This window comes from Schistocerca nitens, chromosome 6 (assembly GCF_023898315.1).
Source record: "Schistocerca nitens isolate TAMUIC-IGC-003100 chromosome 6, iqSchNite1.1, whole genome shotgun sequence".
Classification (NCBI taxonomy): domain Eukaryota; kingdom Metazoa; phylum Arthropoda; class Insecta; order Orthoptera; family Acrididae; genus Schistocerca; species Schistocerca nitens.
Window position 1 is genome coordinate 283626772 of NC_064619.1, and position 18927 is coordinate 283645698.

The window sequence follows — 18927 nt, forward strand, 5'->3', positions numbered from 1 at the left end:
AGACGAATCTCTTGTGTGAACAGTTTTTTTGGAGACATGATATGAATGACAGCCACTAAATGTTCATTCTGCTGATATACTTACAGGAGTGCCTTAAATGCATGTGTCTGTAAATGAAAACAGAGACAATGCTCCTAACTTAGTGAAAATAAATCAGCTAGTTGTCAATACTACATTAATTGTTGGTTATTAATTCACTTTTAGTTCTCTTTTAAATAAGTGGTGTCTTCAATGTTCTTCTGATTTTTATCTGGCATTGCTGTGTCATGTATACTTTTTATATTTTAGTTGGACAAAAAAGTGTTCTGACATAATTTTCGTTACTTTGGCATATGCAATATTCCTGAAACTTCTTATGTCTGACAAATTCATCATATCTCATAACTTCAGCTACTAAATTTTATGAACACTCTTCAGTTATTTTGAGTTATGTATTTTACAAACACCCTCTCAGCTTTCTGTATCCTTGTGTTATTCTCACTATACAGTATATAAATTTCCCTCGTTGTTCACTGTATACAGCTTTATTATCTCTTTCCCAAAATCATTTTTCAGCTAAGAAATGTTACTACTCTCTTCTTATGTTTTTGACTCATTCCCGCACATTTATCCAAAACACTGAATGAAAGATTTTGCTTATTTTTATATGATATGAGATTTTTATCTACCCTGTGTTGTGTTAAAATAATTATGTTTCAGGATACAATTGTTGCACTGGAAGCTCTTGCAAAATTTGCTATGTCAATGCCAGCAAGTGCTACAGATGTTACACTAAGAGTGATGGCAACTGAAATGGATCATAGATTTCATATCAGCAAACAGGACCGAATGTTACAGAAACAGCAATACATACCAGTCCTGCCAACAGGAGTTGTTATTGAAGCATATGGTCATGGGTGTGCATTAGTGCAGGTAACAACATAGATAAGCTGTATCTACAACTTCATTTGAAGTTTGGGATATAGTCTTCTTTGAATAATTTCATATTGAGGAAATTGAATATGTCATAGTAAATTACAGATAAAATGGAAGGTATATACTTCTGTGCATTTGAGATACTTGTTACTTTACTACCTTACATTGCTGCTGTGCCACAACTTTTACAGGCCTCACTGCAGTACAATGTGAAAACACCATCTGGCAGTGATGTATTTGAGCTTGATGTGGAAACAGGACCTGTTGCATCTGTAGACTTGTGTACAGTACAAAGACTTGAAGTATGTCTTCGATACAAATTGACACATCAGACATCGAATATGGCAGTTGTGGAAGTTTCCATGGTCACAGGATATGCTCCAAATAGAGCCTCACTACAAAGATTATCAAATGAGAAAACTACAAGTATGTGTGACAAAATTAAATTATCATATTAAGTTTAGCTCGTAGTCACACTGATCTCATAAAGCAATTATTTTGATTACAGATTGATATAATTCTCCATATGTAAAACATTAACTTGAATATCATAAATAAAAATGGGGTATGAAAATATTACAGTAATTTCTAAGTTAGTTTCAGTATAGTTGTAACTCTGTAAAAGATGACCATACAAGAATGAGCATCAAACAGAAACCATTTATGTGCTTTAGCATTTTTCAGTAGTTGGTACTTTCAGTGAAACTGTGATTTTAATCAAGGCATAGGCCTAATATAGCAGGTTCTTTTAATATTAATATAATTTCTCAGTTAAGTGAAAGTAGAGTTGTAGAATTTGATATTAAACACATCACTAAATTCTCACATTTGTGAACATTGCAAAGTGAAATAGCGAAGCCTGTAAAATTAAAATTTAACCTAAATATTCAGAAGAGACATCATCATCATGAGCCATTTCTGTCATTCAACAATGTTGCCTCTCCAAGTACAAATCTCAGGTATGTCTGTAACTACTTCTTCCACAAGCCAGTTTACTCCAGTCATCTTCCATAGCTCTTTTTTCACGTCAGTCTGGTGATCTTCCTCACAGAGTCTCTGTTTCCCTTGGACTCCATTCCAGCACTGCCTTTTTCATTCTTCAGGAGGTCCTTGACATTGGTAATTGATGTGGTGTCTTCTATCTTTTTTCTTCTTTCACTGTAAATCCCAGTGTAGACTTCTCCATGCCTTGCTGTGCTGTTCTACGCTTCTGCTTGTAAGTTCTCGAAGTGTCTAGGAATCACATTCATTAGTCAAATGTGGGAGGATGAACCATTTGAAAACCAGTTTTCCCCCCTAGTTTTACTGCTAGGTTTGATCTGGTTGAATGTCTTCCAAATGTTTGTCACCCTAGCTTGAGGCATCAAAATGCATCCGATCTTATGTCTCCCATCATATTTGCAAGATTCCCAAGATACATATATTCTATGATAATGTCCAGCAGTGTGTTTTTGAGTTGTAAGTCTTTTGGCAGTGATTTATTTATTAGACAAAACTTTTCTATTGTTTGGTGGTACTTTCAATGAAAAGATACCTGACATTCTGAGGTGAGATCCGACACCAATGTCTGTAGTTATTCAGTCATTTGCCAATAGTACAATATCATCTGCAAATATCAGGTAGTAAAGTCTCTTCCCACAGATTCTAATTCCTTTTTCTTCTCATATAAATTTTGATATTGACAGTTCCAGGATGGCAGAGAACACCTTACAAGAGATGGGATCATCTTGTTTCACATCTATGTAAACTGAAAACAGCCATGTTGATTCCCTGACACTAAAAAAAGCTGTAGAAGTTTTGTATGTGTGGTACAGAATTTTAACATAGGTCATCTCCACCCTTTGCGTAGCTAAGACTTGCATGACAGCACAATGGTTAACTGAAACAAAGGCCTTTTCAAAAGCTATGAAATCTTTACCATATTTTATGGACTATGAGATGCACTTTTTTCTTTGAAAAATTGCATCCAAAATCAAGATGCATCTTATATTTGAACTTAAAATAAAAATGTCTAGTGTCTGATGTAAAATTACTGCCAGTCTTAAACATGGCCAAATATTTGATGCTGTTGGAAACCTATTTCTGTATGGCAACACTGGACACAACTCGCAGCAGCAGTACACCAATGCAACAAACATGAGTTGCTGGGATTCACAAGCTCTCTAACATTGTTTCCCTCGCACTTGCCATCAGAAATACAGAGCACTATCTAGCCTATGATGCACCATTGAAGTCTATAGTGTCAGTGAACACATATGATGCGGGCTATAAACTGAAAGTAATAGCATATGCAGAAGAACATGGAAACAGAGCCGCTAAGTGGCATTTCAGCCCTCCACCAACAGAAAAAACCATTCACAATTGGTGGGCTAGTAAAAAGAAAAAGAGAGTCCATAAAAAACAGTGCACAGAGGCATCTAGTATTTGTTTGCTCTGCTTATCACTTCCCAGAGAATAAAAATATGATCTAGCATGTTGAAGATGCTGCAAAATCCAGCGTGCTCAGTAGGTTGAGCTGTGTCAAGGATGGGACTGATATGATTTAACAGCATTCTTGTAAAAACTCTGTACAAAGTATGGATGTGGCTTATAGGACAATAGTATTCATGTTGTTAATGTTTCTTTCTTGGGGTTGTGGGGCACTTTTATCATTGCTCTCTTCCATGAGGCTGCAATTAATGCACAGTCAGCAGATGGAAGTAAAGATTTTTAACAAGTGCTTGAAAATATCCTCAGCAGAATACTTCAAAATATGAACAGACAATGCATCATAATTAGGGGCAATGCCCTTTCTCAAGTTATCAATAGCATATTTGGCTTGCCAACAAAGTATGTAAAGATAAATTCCTTTCTTATCAGTCAGTCTACCATTGTCTTCATCTATTGTAATAACCTACTTCTGGTCAGTCACGAACTTATGTTCAGCTTGATTTAAACTTGTGTTGTTCTCTAAAGTAGATCTTAGTTTGGCCTCATACATATCATCAGATTGAATTTTAACTTTCCCTCTCAATTTGAGGAAATTTCTAGTTTTATCACAAAACTTTCTAAATGGACCATTACTCTTATTTGAGCTACCAACTTCTTGTACACTTGAAAAATTGTTTTTGCCAGACCTTCTTCTGCTGAATCTTGAAATTTTAACTTGAGGACTTTGTGGAAGTTTCCTTTGTTTTCAAATTTTATGAGATTAATAGTGTTTTTCTTCAGTCTTAGAATTTCATACCTGTCTTCCCTTACCTTTACCTCAGTCCTTGCTGTTACTAGTTCATGGTTACATATTGATGTTATAGTAGATGAGTCAATCTGGTTATGCCAGATTGGGGTTTAGGGAAAAAATAATTAGTGAAATCTTTGAAGCTGGCAAGTGAATTGTAGACAGAGACAGAGATGAAGGCGACAGAGATTTATGCCACTCCTACTATTCTAGAAATTTTGAATATTCATGGGTTAAAGGACTGGAAGTGAAAATTGAGGGACTACTAGGCCACATTAATATTTTCAGGAAAACAAATTTGAATTGTTCCTTGAAATGAAGTAGAAATAGAATAGAGTAGTTCTAGGGGAAGAGTAGTAGAATGGTCTGACTAAATTGAAACTATATTTGGCAGGACCAATGTTGAAAGGAAAATTGAAAATTACAAGCACAGCAGAGTTTGATATTTTAGTCATTAAACTGCTGCTGTGGAAGTAATAGTTAATTATAAGATTAGTTCCAGTATTTTAGCAGTTGCATAAGTGTCAGAATACATGTATTTACAGCAGTTAAATGTCAGATATTGATAATATGTGTCTTAAGAACAACAAAGCTAAGTACTGTTGTATTCTAGTAAAAAAAGCAGTTAATATTTTATAAAGAGCAGTTACAAGGTTTTCATCAATGTAGAATATGTAGTCAAGTGGTCACTATCTTGATGCAAGCCTTTCTGTTTTTCTCCACTCTTCATTGTGTGTGCCAGTTTTGGTGCTTATTTTATCAATCAGATTTTCTCTTGCTCTCATGAAACTTAGTGCACCCATGTCCAGACATTTCCAGAATTGAAAAATAAATGAGGTGGTCACCAGAATCAAACCTAGGACCTCCATGTTAGTAGTGAGCATTGCTAATCACTAGACAAGGGAGGCAGTGAATTAAAAATAACTAATTATATTACCATATTTTACTAAAATGTTTATTGACTTTACATTTTTTAGCAAACAAAACTCGACCCAATCCCAATCTGTGCTTGAATGCCAGCTAAATCACAAACATGAAATGCAATCTTTTGTTAAAAATGTTTAGTAACCTGACAGCTAATTCTTCCAACATTTATAAATTAAAGAGGGGATTCTCCTGAAAAACAGACCTGCTGAATAACTATAGACAATTGAAACACTGATTGTAGAAACAAAAAAATGGCAGCTTTGGCTCTACAGATGGCAAAAATCATAATAAATGTGGACTTTTCCACTATAACATAAAATCATGTTATGAGCATGCTGTGTCACCAAACAAAACTGGAAAATCTAAAGGGATTTCTACAGGTGTGTTCCACAGAAGAGAAAATCATAGGAAGCCACAGAAACTGAAAAGATACACACGTAGAGATAAAAGTTGGTACATCATTACTGTGAATGTATTATTAGGTAAGAGGGATGGTTACAAACACAAAGATTAGAATAAAGCCCCAGACCACACAATGCACTGATTCTGGCGGTGTTCAGGTCCCCAATAGCAAATGTTTTAATCTTCACTGTGCAATTAGAGAGGGAAATAATAAACACAGTAGAAGTAACTGGTAAATGTGTGGAGATTTTAATATTGATTTTATCTCAGATGGCTCTGATTAAGTGTACATAGAGTAGCTGGTGTCCAGTTGGATTGATCTCCACAGTAAAATTTCCAGTGAAAATACAGGAATGTAGTACAACAGCAGTTGATAATTTATTTCTAAATACAACTGTATTTCATGAAGTAGATGTGATGCCTATAGCAAATGGTTTATCTGACCAGGTGAGTCATATGGAAGCAATAAAGATGCTCCAAAAAGCAGGCGTGTAACCTTGTAATTGGCTATGCTGTGATACTCTCCATAATCGATCTGTCACCTGCATACATGTGTGTCAGCTTTATCTTCCAAATAAATTTTGGTTGCCTTTCTTGAGACTAACTGCTATAGTGGGTCTGCTATGCAGTGCCACTAAACCAAGCTGTGCCGCTTCTTCTGCACTGCAGTTGGGCTGAGTGCTGAAAGAGAATCCTGATCTATTTAAGCTACTGTTATGATATAATGAGATTGGTGTTAACTCTTCTGTATTGTAACAGCAGCATTTCCACTGTAAAATTTCTTTTATAATGGTGGGTGATCCGGATCAATCATAATTTTTGGCTCACAATAGGTCATGATGTGTGTATGTTATGTTTTGGCATTCGATAGTGAAGAGACAGAATGACTGTTCTCAACTATGATCTTCAACTGTTTGGTCTTTTACTTTCGTGCCAGCCCACCATTTTTTCTGAGACTTCCAAGGCACCTTCAGGCCATGGTGCCAAAGCACAAGCAAGCTTCCCCAGCAGTGGAGATGTGCAATTTCCATTGTGCTTTGTCGATTTCTGGAGCTGGTGGCTTTTGCACTTGATCTGCACATATGGAATCGAAAATGCACGTAGTGGGATGCTCCACACTTAAAAATTACATTAACTATGTTTTCAGTTTCCAGGATCATCTTTTCATTGGCCTAAGAGGATAAAAGTGCAACATGATATTCTGTAGATTCCTGTGTTACACCACATTACACATAATCATAAATGCATCTACATCTAAATCAACAGGCTGGCTTATTACACTGTTCAGTGATAAGTAACATTGTGAACGAAGGGAAGAAAGTTTCCTAGGTCACAGAGTAGATGAGAAATTTATTTCTTTCCTAATAATATCCCTGCAGTACCATAAATGCAGTTTTCCTTCACAAAGAGTTGGAAATAATTACAGTGGAAACTGAGGAAAAGGATGGCTCACATCTGGAATCAGAATATCTTGTATCAGGAAGAGAGAACTTCATTTTATCCTGACAGCTAGCTGTAACCAATAATTAAAGGAGTATTCCAAGCAGTGTCCCAAAAACCTTTCCTGTGATGTTGAAAAGACAAAATCATTTATTGTTCAGGGAATATTTAAAATTTTAAGTAACAAACTTAATACAATTTGGAGTATTATTTGACATAAAAAGAATAAACTTGATAAGACAAATTCCCTGAGGACACTACTAACGAGGGAGCTGATAATAAATTCAAATCATTAGCTTCTACAGCCAATGAATTCTTCCTAAATGTAGCTGGACACAGTGGGACACAATAAAGACCACTGACAGCTGATGCATTAGACATACTTGAAAAGAATTACATAATTCACCACCAGACATCAGATTTGACAAATAATATTATACAGAGATAAAAAACTCATTAAGTCATTAAAATACAATAATTACTATTGTACAACCAAAGCACTAAAATATTTTGCTGACTTGGTAGTGCCCCGTCTGGAGTTACGCTTGTAACAATTCTGTGAGGGAAGATGGATGTTTCGAAAGGCTGAAGAACACAGTAGTAATACCCATTTGTAAAAATGGAGCTATGCAAATAATCTGTAGTTATAGACATACCTCCATCTCCCTTCTTTTCTATAAATTTTATAAAATGGCGTTTCTACGGAGAAAGTAATTCGTGATATCACAAACTCAGCAATGGTAGAGGTAAGTAAGATAAGTTACCCTGTTGGCGTTTTCTGTAATCTTGCCAAGCCCTTTGACTGTGTAGGTCATAAAATTCTACTAGAGAAACTAAATGCTATAGTTGTTAATGGCATTCCCTTGAGTGATGGTATCATGTGGTAACAGTAGGAAAAAGAGGGCCACATTAACAAATGATACAGCAGGAATAAAAATAACTTCAAAGTGAAGAAATGTAGAAAATCTTTCCCACATGGTCCAGTGCTTGATTCACACTTGTTTTTGATCTATGTAAATGATCTATCTGGAACATAGGAGCACTCTTCGAAAATGGTATTTTTGACTAGGAAGGAAGGTAGGTACAAAATAAGTGGAGCAAAGCTCAGATTGAGGAAGGATCATAAAGGGAAGTGGCTATGCCCTTTCAAGGAAACCATTGCAGCATTTGCTTTAAGTGATGTAGGGAAACAGGGAAATTCTACTTCTTGATGGACAGATAGTGATTTACATGACCACTCTCCCACATACAAACCCAGTGTTTTATTGTTGACAAAGCATCTCACATCTTTGTTTTCATTGCCACATTCTACATATACCCTTCACCAGTCCTCTATATTGTGATCATGTAGTAAAATTATAGTACTGGAAAACTGTTTGATGCAACTATTCCTCATAGTGCTTTCATCCACCAGTCTTGCAACAAATTGTACTTTGTGCATTCTTCTTTGTTTAACAACCATATAATTAAAATTTATACCATCTTCTATGTGGAAAGCTGTAACTTCTTGATCTGGTTATCTGCTTTTTTTGATCTCATATCACACCAGTGTTTTGTATCATGGTCCTGCTATTTATAGGTCGAACTGACATTTGTTAAGGAACATACACTACACTGTGGGGTGTATTTTTCCTTCTTTTCCCGCTGTTGTTTACTTTTTAAGATTTGTGGTGGGTCTTATATTGGTACTAGTGGGAAGTTGCATCCTGGTCAATATAACAGGGCAATATTTTGCTGACTCCAATACACCATCAGGTGAATGTAGTATTACCTTTATCCTCTCTTCTCAGAGTAATTTTTTGGTGGTCCTGATCCTTCTGTGCCACTTCCCTGTCGATCCACCCACAGTGAAGATTCCTGAAATGCTTCTGCAAGTTCTCTCTACTGTGCTACTAAACAAATAGCCACACTTCTCACAAACATTGGTATATTTTGAAACTTCCTGGCAGATTAAAATTGTCTGCTGGTTCGAGACTCGAACTTGGGACCTTTGCCTTTCACTAGCAAGTGCTCTACCATCTGAGCTACCCAAGCACGACTCACGCCCCGTCCTCACAGCTTTACTTCCACCAGTACTTCATCTCCTACTTTCCAAACTTCACATAAGCTCTCCTGTGAACCTTACAGAAATAGCACCCCTGGAAGAAAGGATAATGTGGAGACATGGCTTAGCCACAGCCTGGGGGATGTTTCCAGAATGAGATTTTCACTCTGCAGCAGAGTGTTTCACTGATAAGAAACTTCCTGGTAGATTAAAACTGTGTGCCGGACCGAGACTCGAACTCGGTACCTTTGCTGTGAGGACGGGGCATGAGTCATGCTTGGGTAGCTCAGATGGTAGAGCACTTGCCCGCAAAAGGTAAAGGTCCTCGAGTTAGAGTCTCAGTCTGGCACACAGTTTTAATCTGCCAGGAAGTTTCATATCAGCTCACACTCCACTGCAGAGTGAAAATCTCATTCTGGAAACATCCCCCAGGCTGTGGCTAAGCCATGTCTCCGCAGTATCCTTTCTTCCAGGGGTGCTAGTTCTGCAAGGTTTGCAGGAGAGCTTCTGTGAAGATTGGAAAGTGGGAGATGAGGTACTGGTGGAAGTAAAGCTGTGAGGACAGGGCGTGAGTCGTGCTTGGGTAGCTCAGTTGGTAGAGAATTTGCTCGCGATAGGCAAATGTCCCGAGTTCGAGTCTCGGTCCGGCACACAGTTTTAATCTGCCACAAAGTTTCATATCAGCACACACTCTGCTGCACAGTGAAAATCTCATTCTGGAAATATCCCCCAGGCTGTGGCTAAGCCATGTTTCCGCAGTATCCTTTCTTCCAGGGGTGCTAGTTCTGCAAGATTTGCAGGAGTGCTTCTGTGAAGTTTGGAAGGTTGGAGACGAAGTACTGGTGGAAGTAAAGCTGTGAGGACAGAGCGTGAGTCAAGCTTGGGTAGCTCAGATGGTAGAGCAGTTGCCTGCGAAAGGCAAAGGTCCCGAGTTCGAGTCTTGGTCCGGCACACAGTTTTAATCTGCCAGGAAGTTTCATATCAGCACACACTCCACTGCAGAGTGAAAATATCATTCTGGAGTGGTATATTTTGCCCAACATTTGCACTATTACTTTTAACAACACAGCTAACAATTGCTACAGTAATACCACTCTCTTGAGTACATTAAAATGTCTGTACATGCATACCGTAGGACCTGAAAGAAAAACCAGAAAAACAACTACCACTCTCCAATTGTTAATTACACCCTTGTTGGTATGTCATTTACTCCATGGCTCTCAGATTCAGGCACTTCTTGCACTATGGCACAAATCACTCACAGACGACTAGTGGTTTTAATACCATTTTTACAGGTCCCCTTCTCGTCGGCTCCACCACTGCTCCACATTCACTACATACAAGAAAGGAAAACACAAAGTTTCCCTTTCCTACTACATTTATCCTTATTCAATTTACCTACAAGCATCTCTTGTTGGCGGCTTTCCAATGGTGTGATGGGATGTTTACAAATATCCCAAAACATTACAACTGCAGCACAAAAAGCTCTTTCAATTTCTTCAAATTTAGAGAAAAAAGTCCTGACTTTATAATGGTAAGGTATTTAACAGTCAGGAGTCTCAATATTTGTACCAGATCATGAATCTACATGCATCAACAAACAATTTCAGATTTCATTTGTGGCAGATTATATCATAGTTACATGGATGTGGTGCATATACACTGAAGCTCCAAAGAAACTGGCATAGGCATGCATATTCAAATACAGAGATATGTAAACAGGCAGAATGCGGTGCTGCGGTTGGCAATGCCAATATGGGACAACAGTTGGCTGGTGTAGTTGTTAGATCAGTTACTGCTGCTACAATGGCAGATTATCAAGATTTAAGTGAGCCTGAACGTGGCTGTTATAGTTGGTGCACTCGCAATGGAACACAGCATCTCCAAGATAGTGATGAAGCCGGGGTTTTCCCTAATGACCATATCACAAGTGTACCATGAATACCAGGAATCCAGTAAAACATCAAATCTCTGACATTGCTGTGGCCGGAAAAAGATCCTGCAAAAATGGGACCAGTGATGACTGAAGAGAATCATTCAACATGACAAAAATATAACCCTTCCACTAGCTGCTACAGATTTCAGTGCTGAGCCATTCACCGAAACATAATTGATCTGGGCTTTCGGAGCTGAAGGCCTGCTTGTGCACCGTCGATGACTCCACAACACAAAGCTTTACGCCTTACCTGGGTCCATTAACACTGGCATTGGACTGTTGATGACTGTTCAGACAAGTCTTGTTTCAAATTGTATTGCACTGGATGGACCTGTACGGGTATGGAGACAACCACATGAATCCATGTACCATGCATGTCAGCAGGGTATTGTTCAAGCTGGTGGAGGCTCTGTAATGGTGCTTGGCATGTGCAGTTGGAGTGATATGAGACCCCTGTTGTGTCTAGATATGACTCTTGACATGTGATGTGTAAGTAAGCATCCCATCTGATCACCTGCATCCATTAATGTCCATTGTGCATTTTGATGGACTTGGGAAATTCCACCAGGACAATACGGCACCCCACACATACAGAATTGCTACAGAGTGGCTCCAGGAACACACTTATGAGTTTAAACACTTATGATGGCCACTGAACTCCCCAGATATGAACATTATTGAGCATATCTGGGATGCCTTGCAACATGCTGTTCAGAAGAGATCTCCACCCCCCTCGTACCCTTACGGATTTATGGACAGCCCTGCAGGATTCATGGTAACAGTTCCCTACAGCACTACTTCAGTCATTAGTTAAGTCCATGTCACACTGTGTTGCAGCACTACTGCGTGCTCGCGGGGCCCTGCATGATATTAGGCAGGTGTACCAGTTTCTTTGGGTCTTCGGTGTAGATACTACTTACACATATATGGTTCATAGTTACATTATGTTCACATAACATCTGATACCTTTAACCTAATTTTATGTCACTGCGATTAGACTCTGACTGCCCAACTAATTAGTAGTATATTTTGATTGCTAGCAGTTGTAAGATATTAACATGTGGGCTGCTTAACATGGACTGACTAAAGCATCATCCAGCACAGTTATTTATAGATGTGCTTAAAACATTGTCCAAGTAGAAAAATCAACAACATTATGAAAAGTATAGATTGCTACTCACTGTAAAGATACACTGAGTTGCAGGCAGGCACAACAAAAAGACTGGCCAAAAGCTAAATGAATAACAGGCTTTTTATTGTTCCTGTCCGCGTCTTTATGGTGAGTAGCAATCTATACTTTTCATAATATTTTTGATATAGATTTGCTTATTAATAAAACTTCAAAACCTGTAATTGTGTTATTGATATTAACCTGAAAGGGGTCAATGTCAGTGGAAAGGAAAGTATGATGAGCAAAGGTGCAAGTCTGTTTAACTAATTGTTGGATATTTGGAATATTGACAAAACTGTAAGAGCTGTGTTGTGAATATTATGTACACTCCGAAGGAGATTCAAAGAACCTGTCAAAGCTGGCTAAAAAAATGAAATTTTCTAGTACAAATAATTAGTCAACTAACAAATTTTCCTGGTAAAAGTGAGCATTTTTGTGATTAGAAATGTCAGGGTTACAAAACTATGGGACTGAATTTTGGAAATAATCAACAGTTAAGAATGGAACATTCTGGAAAACAAAAACTTTAATTACTAATAACTTTAAAAACATTAAGTTGTAGGAAAAAAGCATATATTTACTAGGAAGAGAGGTATGAGAGCTTTTTACTAAGGTATATCATTTTAGTCAGAACAATCTATTATTTCACAGCAAATTCCATCTCCATGTGTTCTTGAAACATCTTAAATATCGTTTTGCATATTCTTTCCAAGTAATTTAACTACAGTATTATGGTTAGTGATTGAGAAATTATATCTTGAACAATTAATACTGATTAGATAAGTACTGAACAAGAAATTAACTGTTTTGTGTAATTGTCATACATGATTTCTTTTTGTAGGACAACTTCAACTGTACATGTCCATTTTCACAAAATGTAAAACACCACAATATATAATACTAATAATATTTTATTGTTTACAACCAGTAGATGAAATTATAATCCTCTAAAACTAGTTGTAAACAATGAATAATTAATTCAACAACTGTTGCAGTTTTCTTCATTTTGCACATGAGTTCTCTACAAAACATGATCAACTGAAAGAAAAAAAATATAGCTATCAGTAATGTACAAAAACAAGTGGATAGTTCCATCTTTCTGTGTTTATTTGTACATTACAGCTATTTTAACCATACATTTTCTGTATTTTTAATGGTGTTAATACTTACAGTATTTGTTTCCAGCTTCCTTATTTATCATATTTTTCCAGCATTGAAGAGGTGGGAAGAAGAAATAAATAAAGTGAATTTTTACTTTGAAGAGGTTTCCAACAAAAGACAGTGTATTAGTTTTATGGTAATGCAAGAAATGGAAATAGAAAACCCCTCTCCAGCCAATGTGAAACTCTATGATTATTATCATCCAGAAATGACTATATCTAAAGTAAGTATTTATGAACAGTGTTACAAGTAACATTTTTATTTCCAAGAGAGTAAATAAATTACACATCTTTTTAATTGACTTGACTGTAGGAACATGTTGAAATATTGCAAATATTACACTGACACTCCATTTTCTTGTGTGTATTTTCTACAATATTTTTATTTTTAAGTAATTCAGCATTTTTTAGATAGTAGCGCATCTCCTGTCATAATAACATTGCAACTAAAGGTGTTAGCCTTTTCACTGGAGTTAAACATGTTAAGTTGTTGTGGTCAAAAGTTTAGCATCCAGCCTCTAACACATTAGCCCATTTGTAGCTAATGGTTCACTCCTCAAATGCCCTCAATCTAAGCACTACACTTACTGATAACTACTATAGAGAGAAGATGTAGACTACAGGGTAGAATACACCTTTAGTTTTTAGTTAGTACAGTCAGTCCACCATCTGGTTTTCGTGATGATCATTGTGAAGTGTTCTAGATGAAATGTGAGCTACAAAAGAACCAATTGGAACTGAAATGCCAGTTAGAAAATTCCATTTCGAGTTCATCAGAGTGTTGTATGGGGAATTTGATGAAGATGCATCATGTAATATTGCAAGGTGTTCAAAAAGACCACAGCATCCAGATAAATGTTACCAACTTCAAGTAAACTTAAGCTGAGTGTCCTAACATCTCCAAAATTGTGTTTCTTTGATTTCTGTGAATTTCTCATAAATTTTCCTTTTATTCATACATGATCCATAGCTTTTAAAATATTTTCTTAGGGTCACTATTTTATTTCCCTCTGTAAAAATTGTGGATACTGTTCCTTTAAAAATACAATAAATCTACAAAATTACCTGTATTCACAAATGGAGTGAGAGAAAAATGACTGCTTAAATGCTAGTCCATATACTCTATGTAGTCTTAGTCTTTTCTTCACAACACCTATTCACAGAGGGCTACACTATATTCCTAGATTTGTCACTAAATACTGGTACTTGAAACTTGGAAAGTGGGCTTTAGCAGGGTAGTTCAATGTGTTGTAGCATCTGTCAGTTGAGGCTTCTCAGGATTTTGGCACTGCTATCCCCTGGGTCAAATGAAGCTGTGATTTTCTCACTGCTGTTCTTTTGATAAATTCATTGTTCACTGTTAGTCATATTAAGTATGGGTCACACACATTTAAACAGTATACTAGGAAGGGACATACAAGTGTTTTGTTAGTTACCTCCTTTTCAGACTAATTGCATTTTCCCAGTATCCCACCAATGAACTGAAATCCACCACCTGTTTTATCTATGACTCAGCCTTCATGATCTTCCCATTTCATATCCCCACAAATCGTTAATCCAAGAACTTGAATGAATTGATTGATTTCTGTTGCGACTTCTTGATATTGTAGTCATAGAATATTATGATTTTTCTGTGAAATGCACTGTCCACATTTCTGAACTTTTAGAAATACATTACTAGACTTTGCACCACTTTGAAATCTTATTAAGATTTGACTGAATGTACTCATATGCACAGTGCAGGTTTTTCAGATAGTACTTCATTATAGATAACAGTGTTGTCTGCAAAAAGCCTAAAGTTACTTATTAGTATTGTCTGAGCTTTGGTGATTCTTTGTGAAAAATAGCATGCTCCATCTTATACCAAGAAATCCTCAATCCAGTCACTAACTTTGTTTGATAATCTATATGACTGTACTCTTGTTAATAAGCATCGATATGGTACTGAGTCAAACACTTTTCAGAAGTCAAGAAATACTTTATCTACATCATTACATTGGTTCATGACTTTCATCTGTCATGTGAGAAAAGTACAAGTTAGGTTTTGCATAATTTGAAATGCAGCAAGTTGAAATCTGATCCATCTCTTATGTTTTACGCTCCAAAAAATAACTTTCTTTTCAGTCTGTGTATTATGCAGCTGCACATTAATAGGTAATCTGTACGGAATATGCAAAATTGTTATTTATGCAAAATCACAGTTACACATATATTTCAGTTATTTTTATTTATATTCATGATTACAATGATTCAGTTGGTTGTACCAAAATCTGAAATAATTAAAAGTTACAGATAACTGAAGTTAATACAACATTGTATAACATAAGGCATTGTGAGCTAATAAGCAGCAGAGGAGGTAATGTTATCAGTCACTTGAAAACAGACATTCGTGACTTTCTGAGAACATTTTTGGAATTATCTGGAATAATTAACTTACAAAATAATTGACATTAAAGATTTAGACCCTCAAAATTTCAATCGACTTCATTTCTTTCATAATTGAAAGATTCTGAACTTTGACAGTATAATTTCATTGTTGTATTTTTTCTTAATCAGACAACACCTATCACTAATTAATTCAGCCAGTAAATAAGATTTTGAATAATTTAGAAACATAAAATATTTATTTCAAGATGGATACCATACTTGTAAATTGGCGTTTCGGGAGATGCATAATAATAATGTTTCCTGTACTTTTGTGAATTGCTAATCTATAACATATTTCATAGACCAAACAATAGTAAAGCCTGAAAATCCATGGAAAATAGTAAAATCTAACCTATCCAAATTTCAAATCATTATGTAATTTCAGAAGGCACCTCATATTCTTATGCTTATCTTTAAATATCCACCCCTCCCCAAAATTGCCAGTCTGCAACCAAACAGTACATGAAACTTCCTGGCAGATTAAAACTGTGTGCCCGACCGAGACTCAAACTCGGGACCTTTGCCTTTCGCGGGCAAGTGCTCTACCAACTGAGCTACCGAAGCACGACTCACGCCCGGTACTCACAACTTTACTTCTGCCAGTACCTCGTCTCCTACCTTCCAAACTTTACAGAAGCTCTCCTGCGAAACTTGCAGAACTAGCACTCCTGAAAGAAAGGATATTGCAGAGACATGGCATAGCCACAGCCTGGGGGATGTTTCCAGAATGAGATTTTCACTCCGCCGCAGAGTGAAAATCTCATTCTGGAAACAGAACATGGATAACATCTCTCTATGTTGGATCACATCAGGTAAGGCAAGGCAAGGCAATATCTATGTGTCAGATTATGCATTACGTTCATGTTTGATGATGACATGAGTATAATCTCTAATCTCCACAAAAAGCGTCTGTCACTGATGCTCATGCTCATAACAAATATGTCATTTAATGTAGAGTGTATGCAGACATGAAATAATGTTGCTACATAACTTCTCATGTGAAATAGTGATCAAGTAACTTCAAAGTGCTGATATTCCACCACCATTATTTATTGGCCAGTGTTATTAATCCTGCTGATCGTACTACAAATAATTTTGTGTGCACTGGTACTTTCACATCAGTGTCACTGTATATTATGCAACTGTCAAATTGAATAAATACCATGACTGTGGTTAATAATGGAGTGAGTTTTCTTCCATATATTCTTGCACAGGAAGAGATATGTGTCTCCTTACCTGTATAATCTGTGGATTGTAAAATTGGAACTGGTCATCAGTTATGGTGTAGTGCAAATAAAGTGGTGTGAACCACTTTTAAAATACATGTCTTGTTTGGTCTACATCCTTCACAGCATCAATTTCCAGGATATATTTTCTTTACAGCAAGATATGAGACTTCAAAATTTGTCAGAACTGAGCGCAGCATCAAACTACAGAGAAGGGGTCCATTGAAAACTGATGTTTCTGGAATCCATGCTTGTTTGTATGCAGGAGACCATTTTATTAGACATGTCTGATTACACTTGAGCTCAGATTGTGATTTTACAACAGATGGATGTCAAAGATACTAGATGGTTGTTTTGTGGACTGGTGTGACCTGTGCTTTCTTCTAACTATTGGGCACAGGTTTTTGTTCATTTACAGTACATTATGGTTAAAAGTGGAGATAATTCAGCATGAGTTCTCTATACAGTATAATAAAGATTCTATCAAGGCCTAAGGCCTTGTTTAGTCATTTCAATTGTTTCTCAATGCCACAAACACATCTTTTCAGTCATGCAAAAATCAAACTGGTGCAGTACTCCTGGATTCTCCTTTGTAAAGAAACATTTGAAAACAGAGTTTAGTAGTTCTAGTTTTGCTTTGATACCCTAAGTTTGAGTTCCTACAGCATCTGTAGATGTAAGGACACTAACTGTAGTGCTACTGACAGTGTTGTCATATGAATAAAGTTTCTTTGGTTTTTGTGGGAGGTCTTTTGGTAAGATTCTGTTATAGTAATCATTGAATGAGTCATCCACTGCTGTTTTGTCAGCCAAGTATTTTTCATTTAGCATATCTCTGTCTCCAATGCTATACTTTGTTTTAAGCATATTTTGCAGTAATTGTTGTTTCTTTAGAGATTCCTTTACAGAGAATATATACCTTGGAGGGACTCTCCCATCATGAACTGCTCTGTTAGGTACAAATATATCCAATCCTTTGTCAATTACTGTTGAAAGCTTGACTCAAAGTACTTCTACATGTTCTTGTCCCTTTATCATGCTTTACTAAAAATGTACATTTTTCTTCTTGCTTTTGTAACCCTTTGTATTTTGTTACTACAACTGCCTCCTGGTCACTGATATCAATTCAATGTGGACATCATCAGAGAGGTCAGGCTTATTTGCTGCCATTAGATCCAGTATATTTAAGTGAGTTTCAGAACCATCTTTTCTAACTAGTATCCAGAGAAAGCATGTAGTATTGTTCCACAGGATATCTTGATGCATCTTCCACTTGCAAACTGTGATATTCCCAGTTTATGGTTAGTTTTAATGTCTCCTGTAATATGACAGTTTAATTAGGAGCATTTGTACTAGTGACCTGATGAGGGAGATAGTGCAAGTAGCTATTGAAACAGAAACAAAATTTTGGTTTGCATGTAAAGAGTTTTACATGTACATTAAAAATATGTGAACAATATTTGCTATAGATAATTACACTGCACATGACAGTCATTCTAATGTTCAGTCACCAAGTTCAAAATATGGGGTTTCGTAGCTCTTAGCAAAAGATTATGAGGATGAACATAACCACAGAATATAAAGTGCCAGAAACAGAGGTGCTTATCAGAATAGAGCAGTTCTTGAATGTCTGCATGAAGCAGTCTTCTGAGTCACACCTAATTTGAAGATCAAAAATATGTTTTGGCAGTGTTTGAAATCTCTCTGGTCTAAAGTTATCATATCGAACTACAGTCCAGGAATACTGAACAAAGTCTGTGAAGACTGCAGAACAAAACTGATTGTGTACAGTACACATCATCAACAAAATTGAACCCCTTGATGATGGTGTTAACTGATAGAATACTGTGATATTCAGTCCACTTCAACACCACCTTGAACTCTCAGAAGAATAGTACTTCAAATGGCTGAATGTAAGGTGTGCGTCCGGAAGGGATGGTCTTGACTGTATACACCATGTTTTGCAGTTGAATAACATCGATATTTATCCTGTCACAAAATGTCCCAAGCAAATCAACCAGAAGAAGAGACTTCTTCACTGAGTATGGGAAGCAGACATATT

At 36.6% G+C, this 18927-nt stretch overlaps 1 protein-coding gene across 2 annotated transcripts in view; it reads left to right on the plus strand.

Moving 5' to 3' along the window:
• Positions 1-18927, plus strand: part of LOC126262885 (murinoglobulin-1-like) — a 292408-nt gene that overhangs the window by 223747 nt on the left and 49734 nt on the right. For both annotated transcript variants that reach the window (XM_049959761.1, XM_049959762.1), the window contains 3 exons: positions 700-912; positions 1107-1341; positions 13264-13436. In XM_049959761.1, the coding sequence (XP_049815718.1) occupies positions 700-912; positions 1107-1341; positions 13264-13436 (621 nt within the window). The remainder of the gene's footprint in view (positions 1-699; positions 913-1106; positions 1342-13263; positions 13437-18927) is intronic.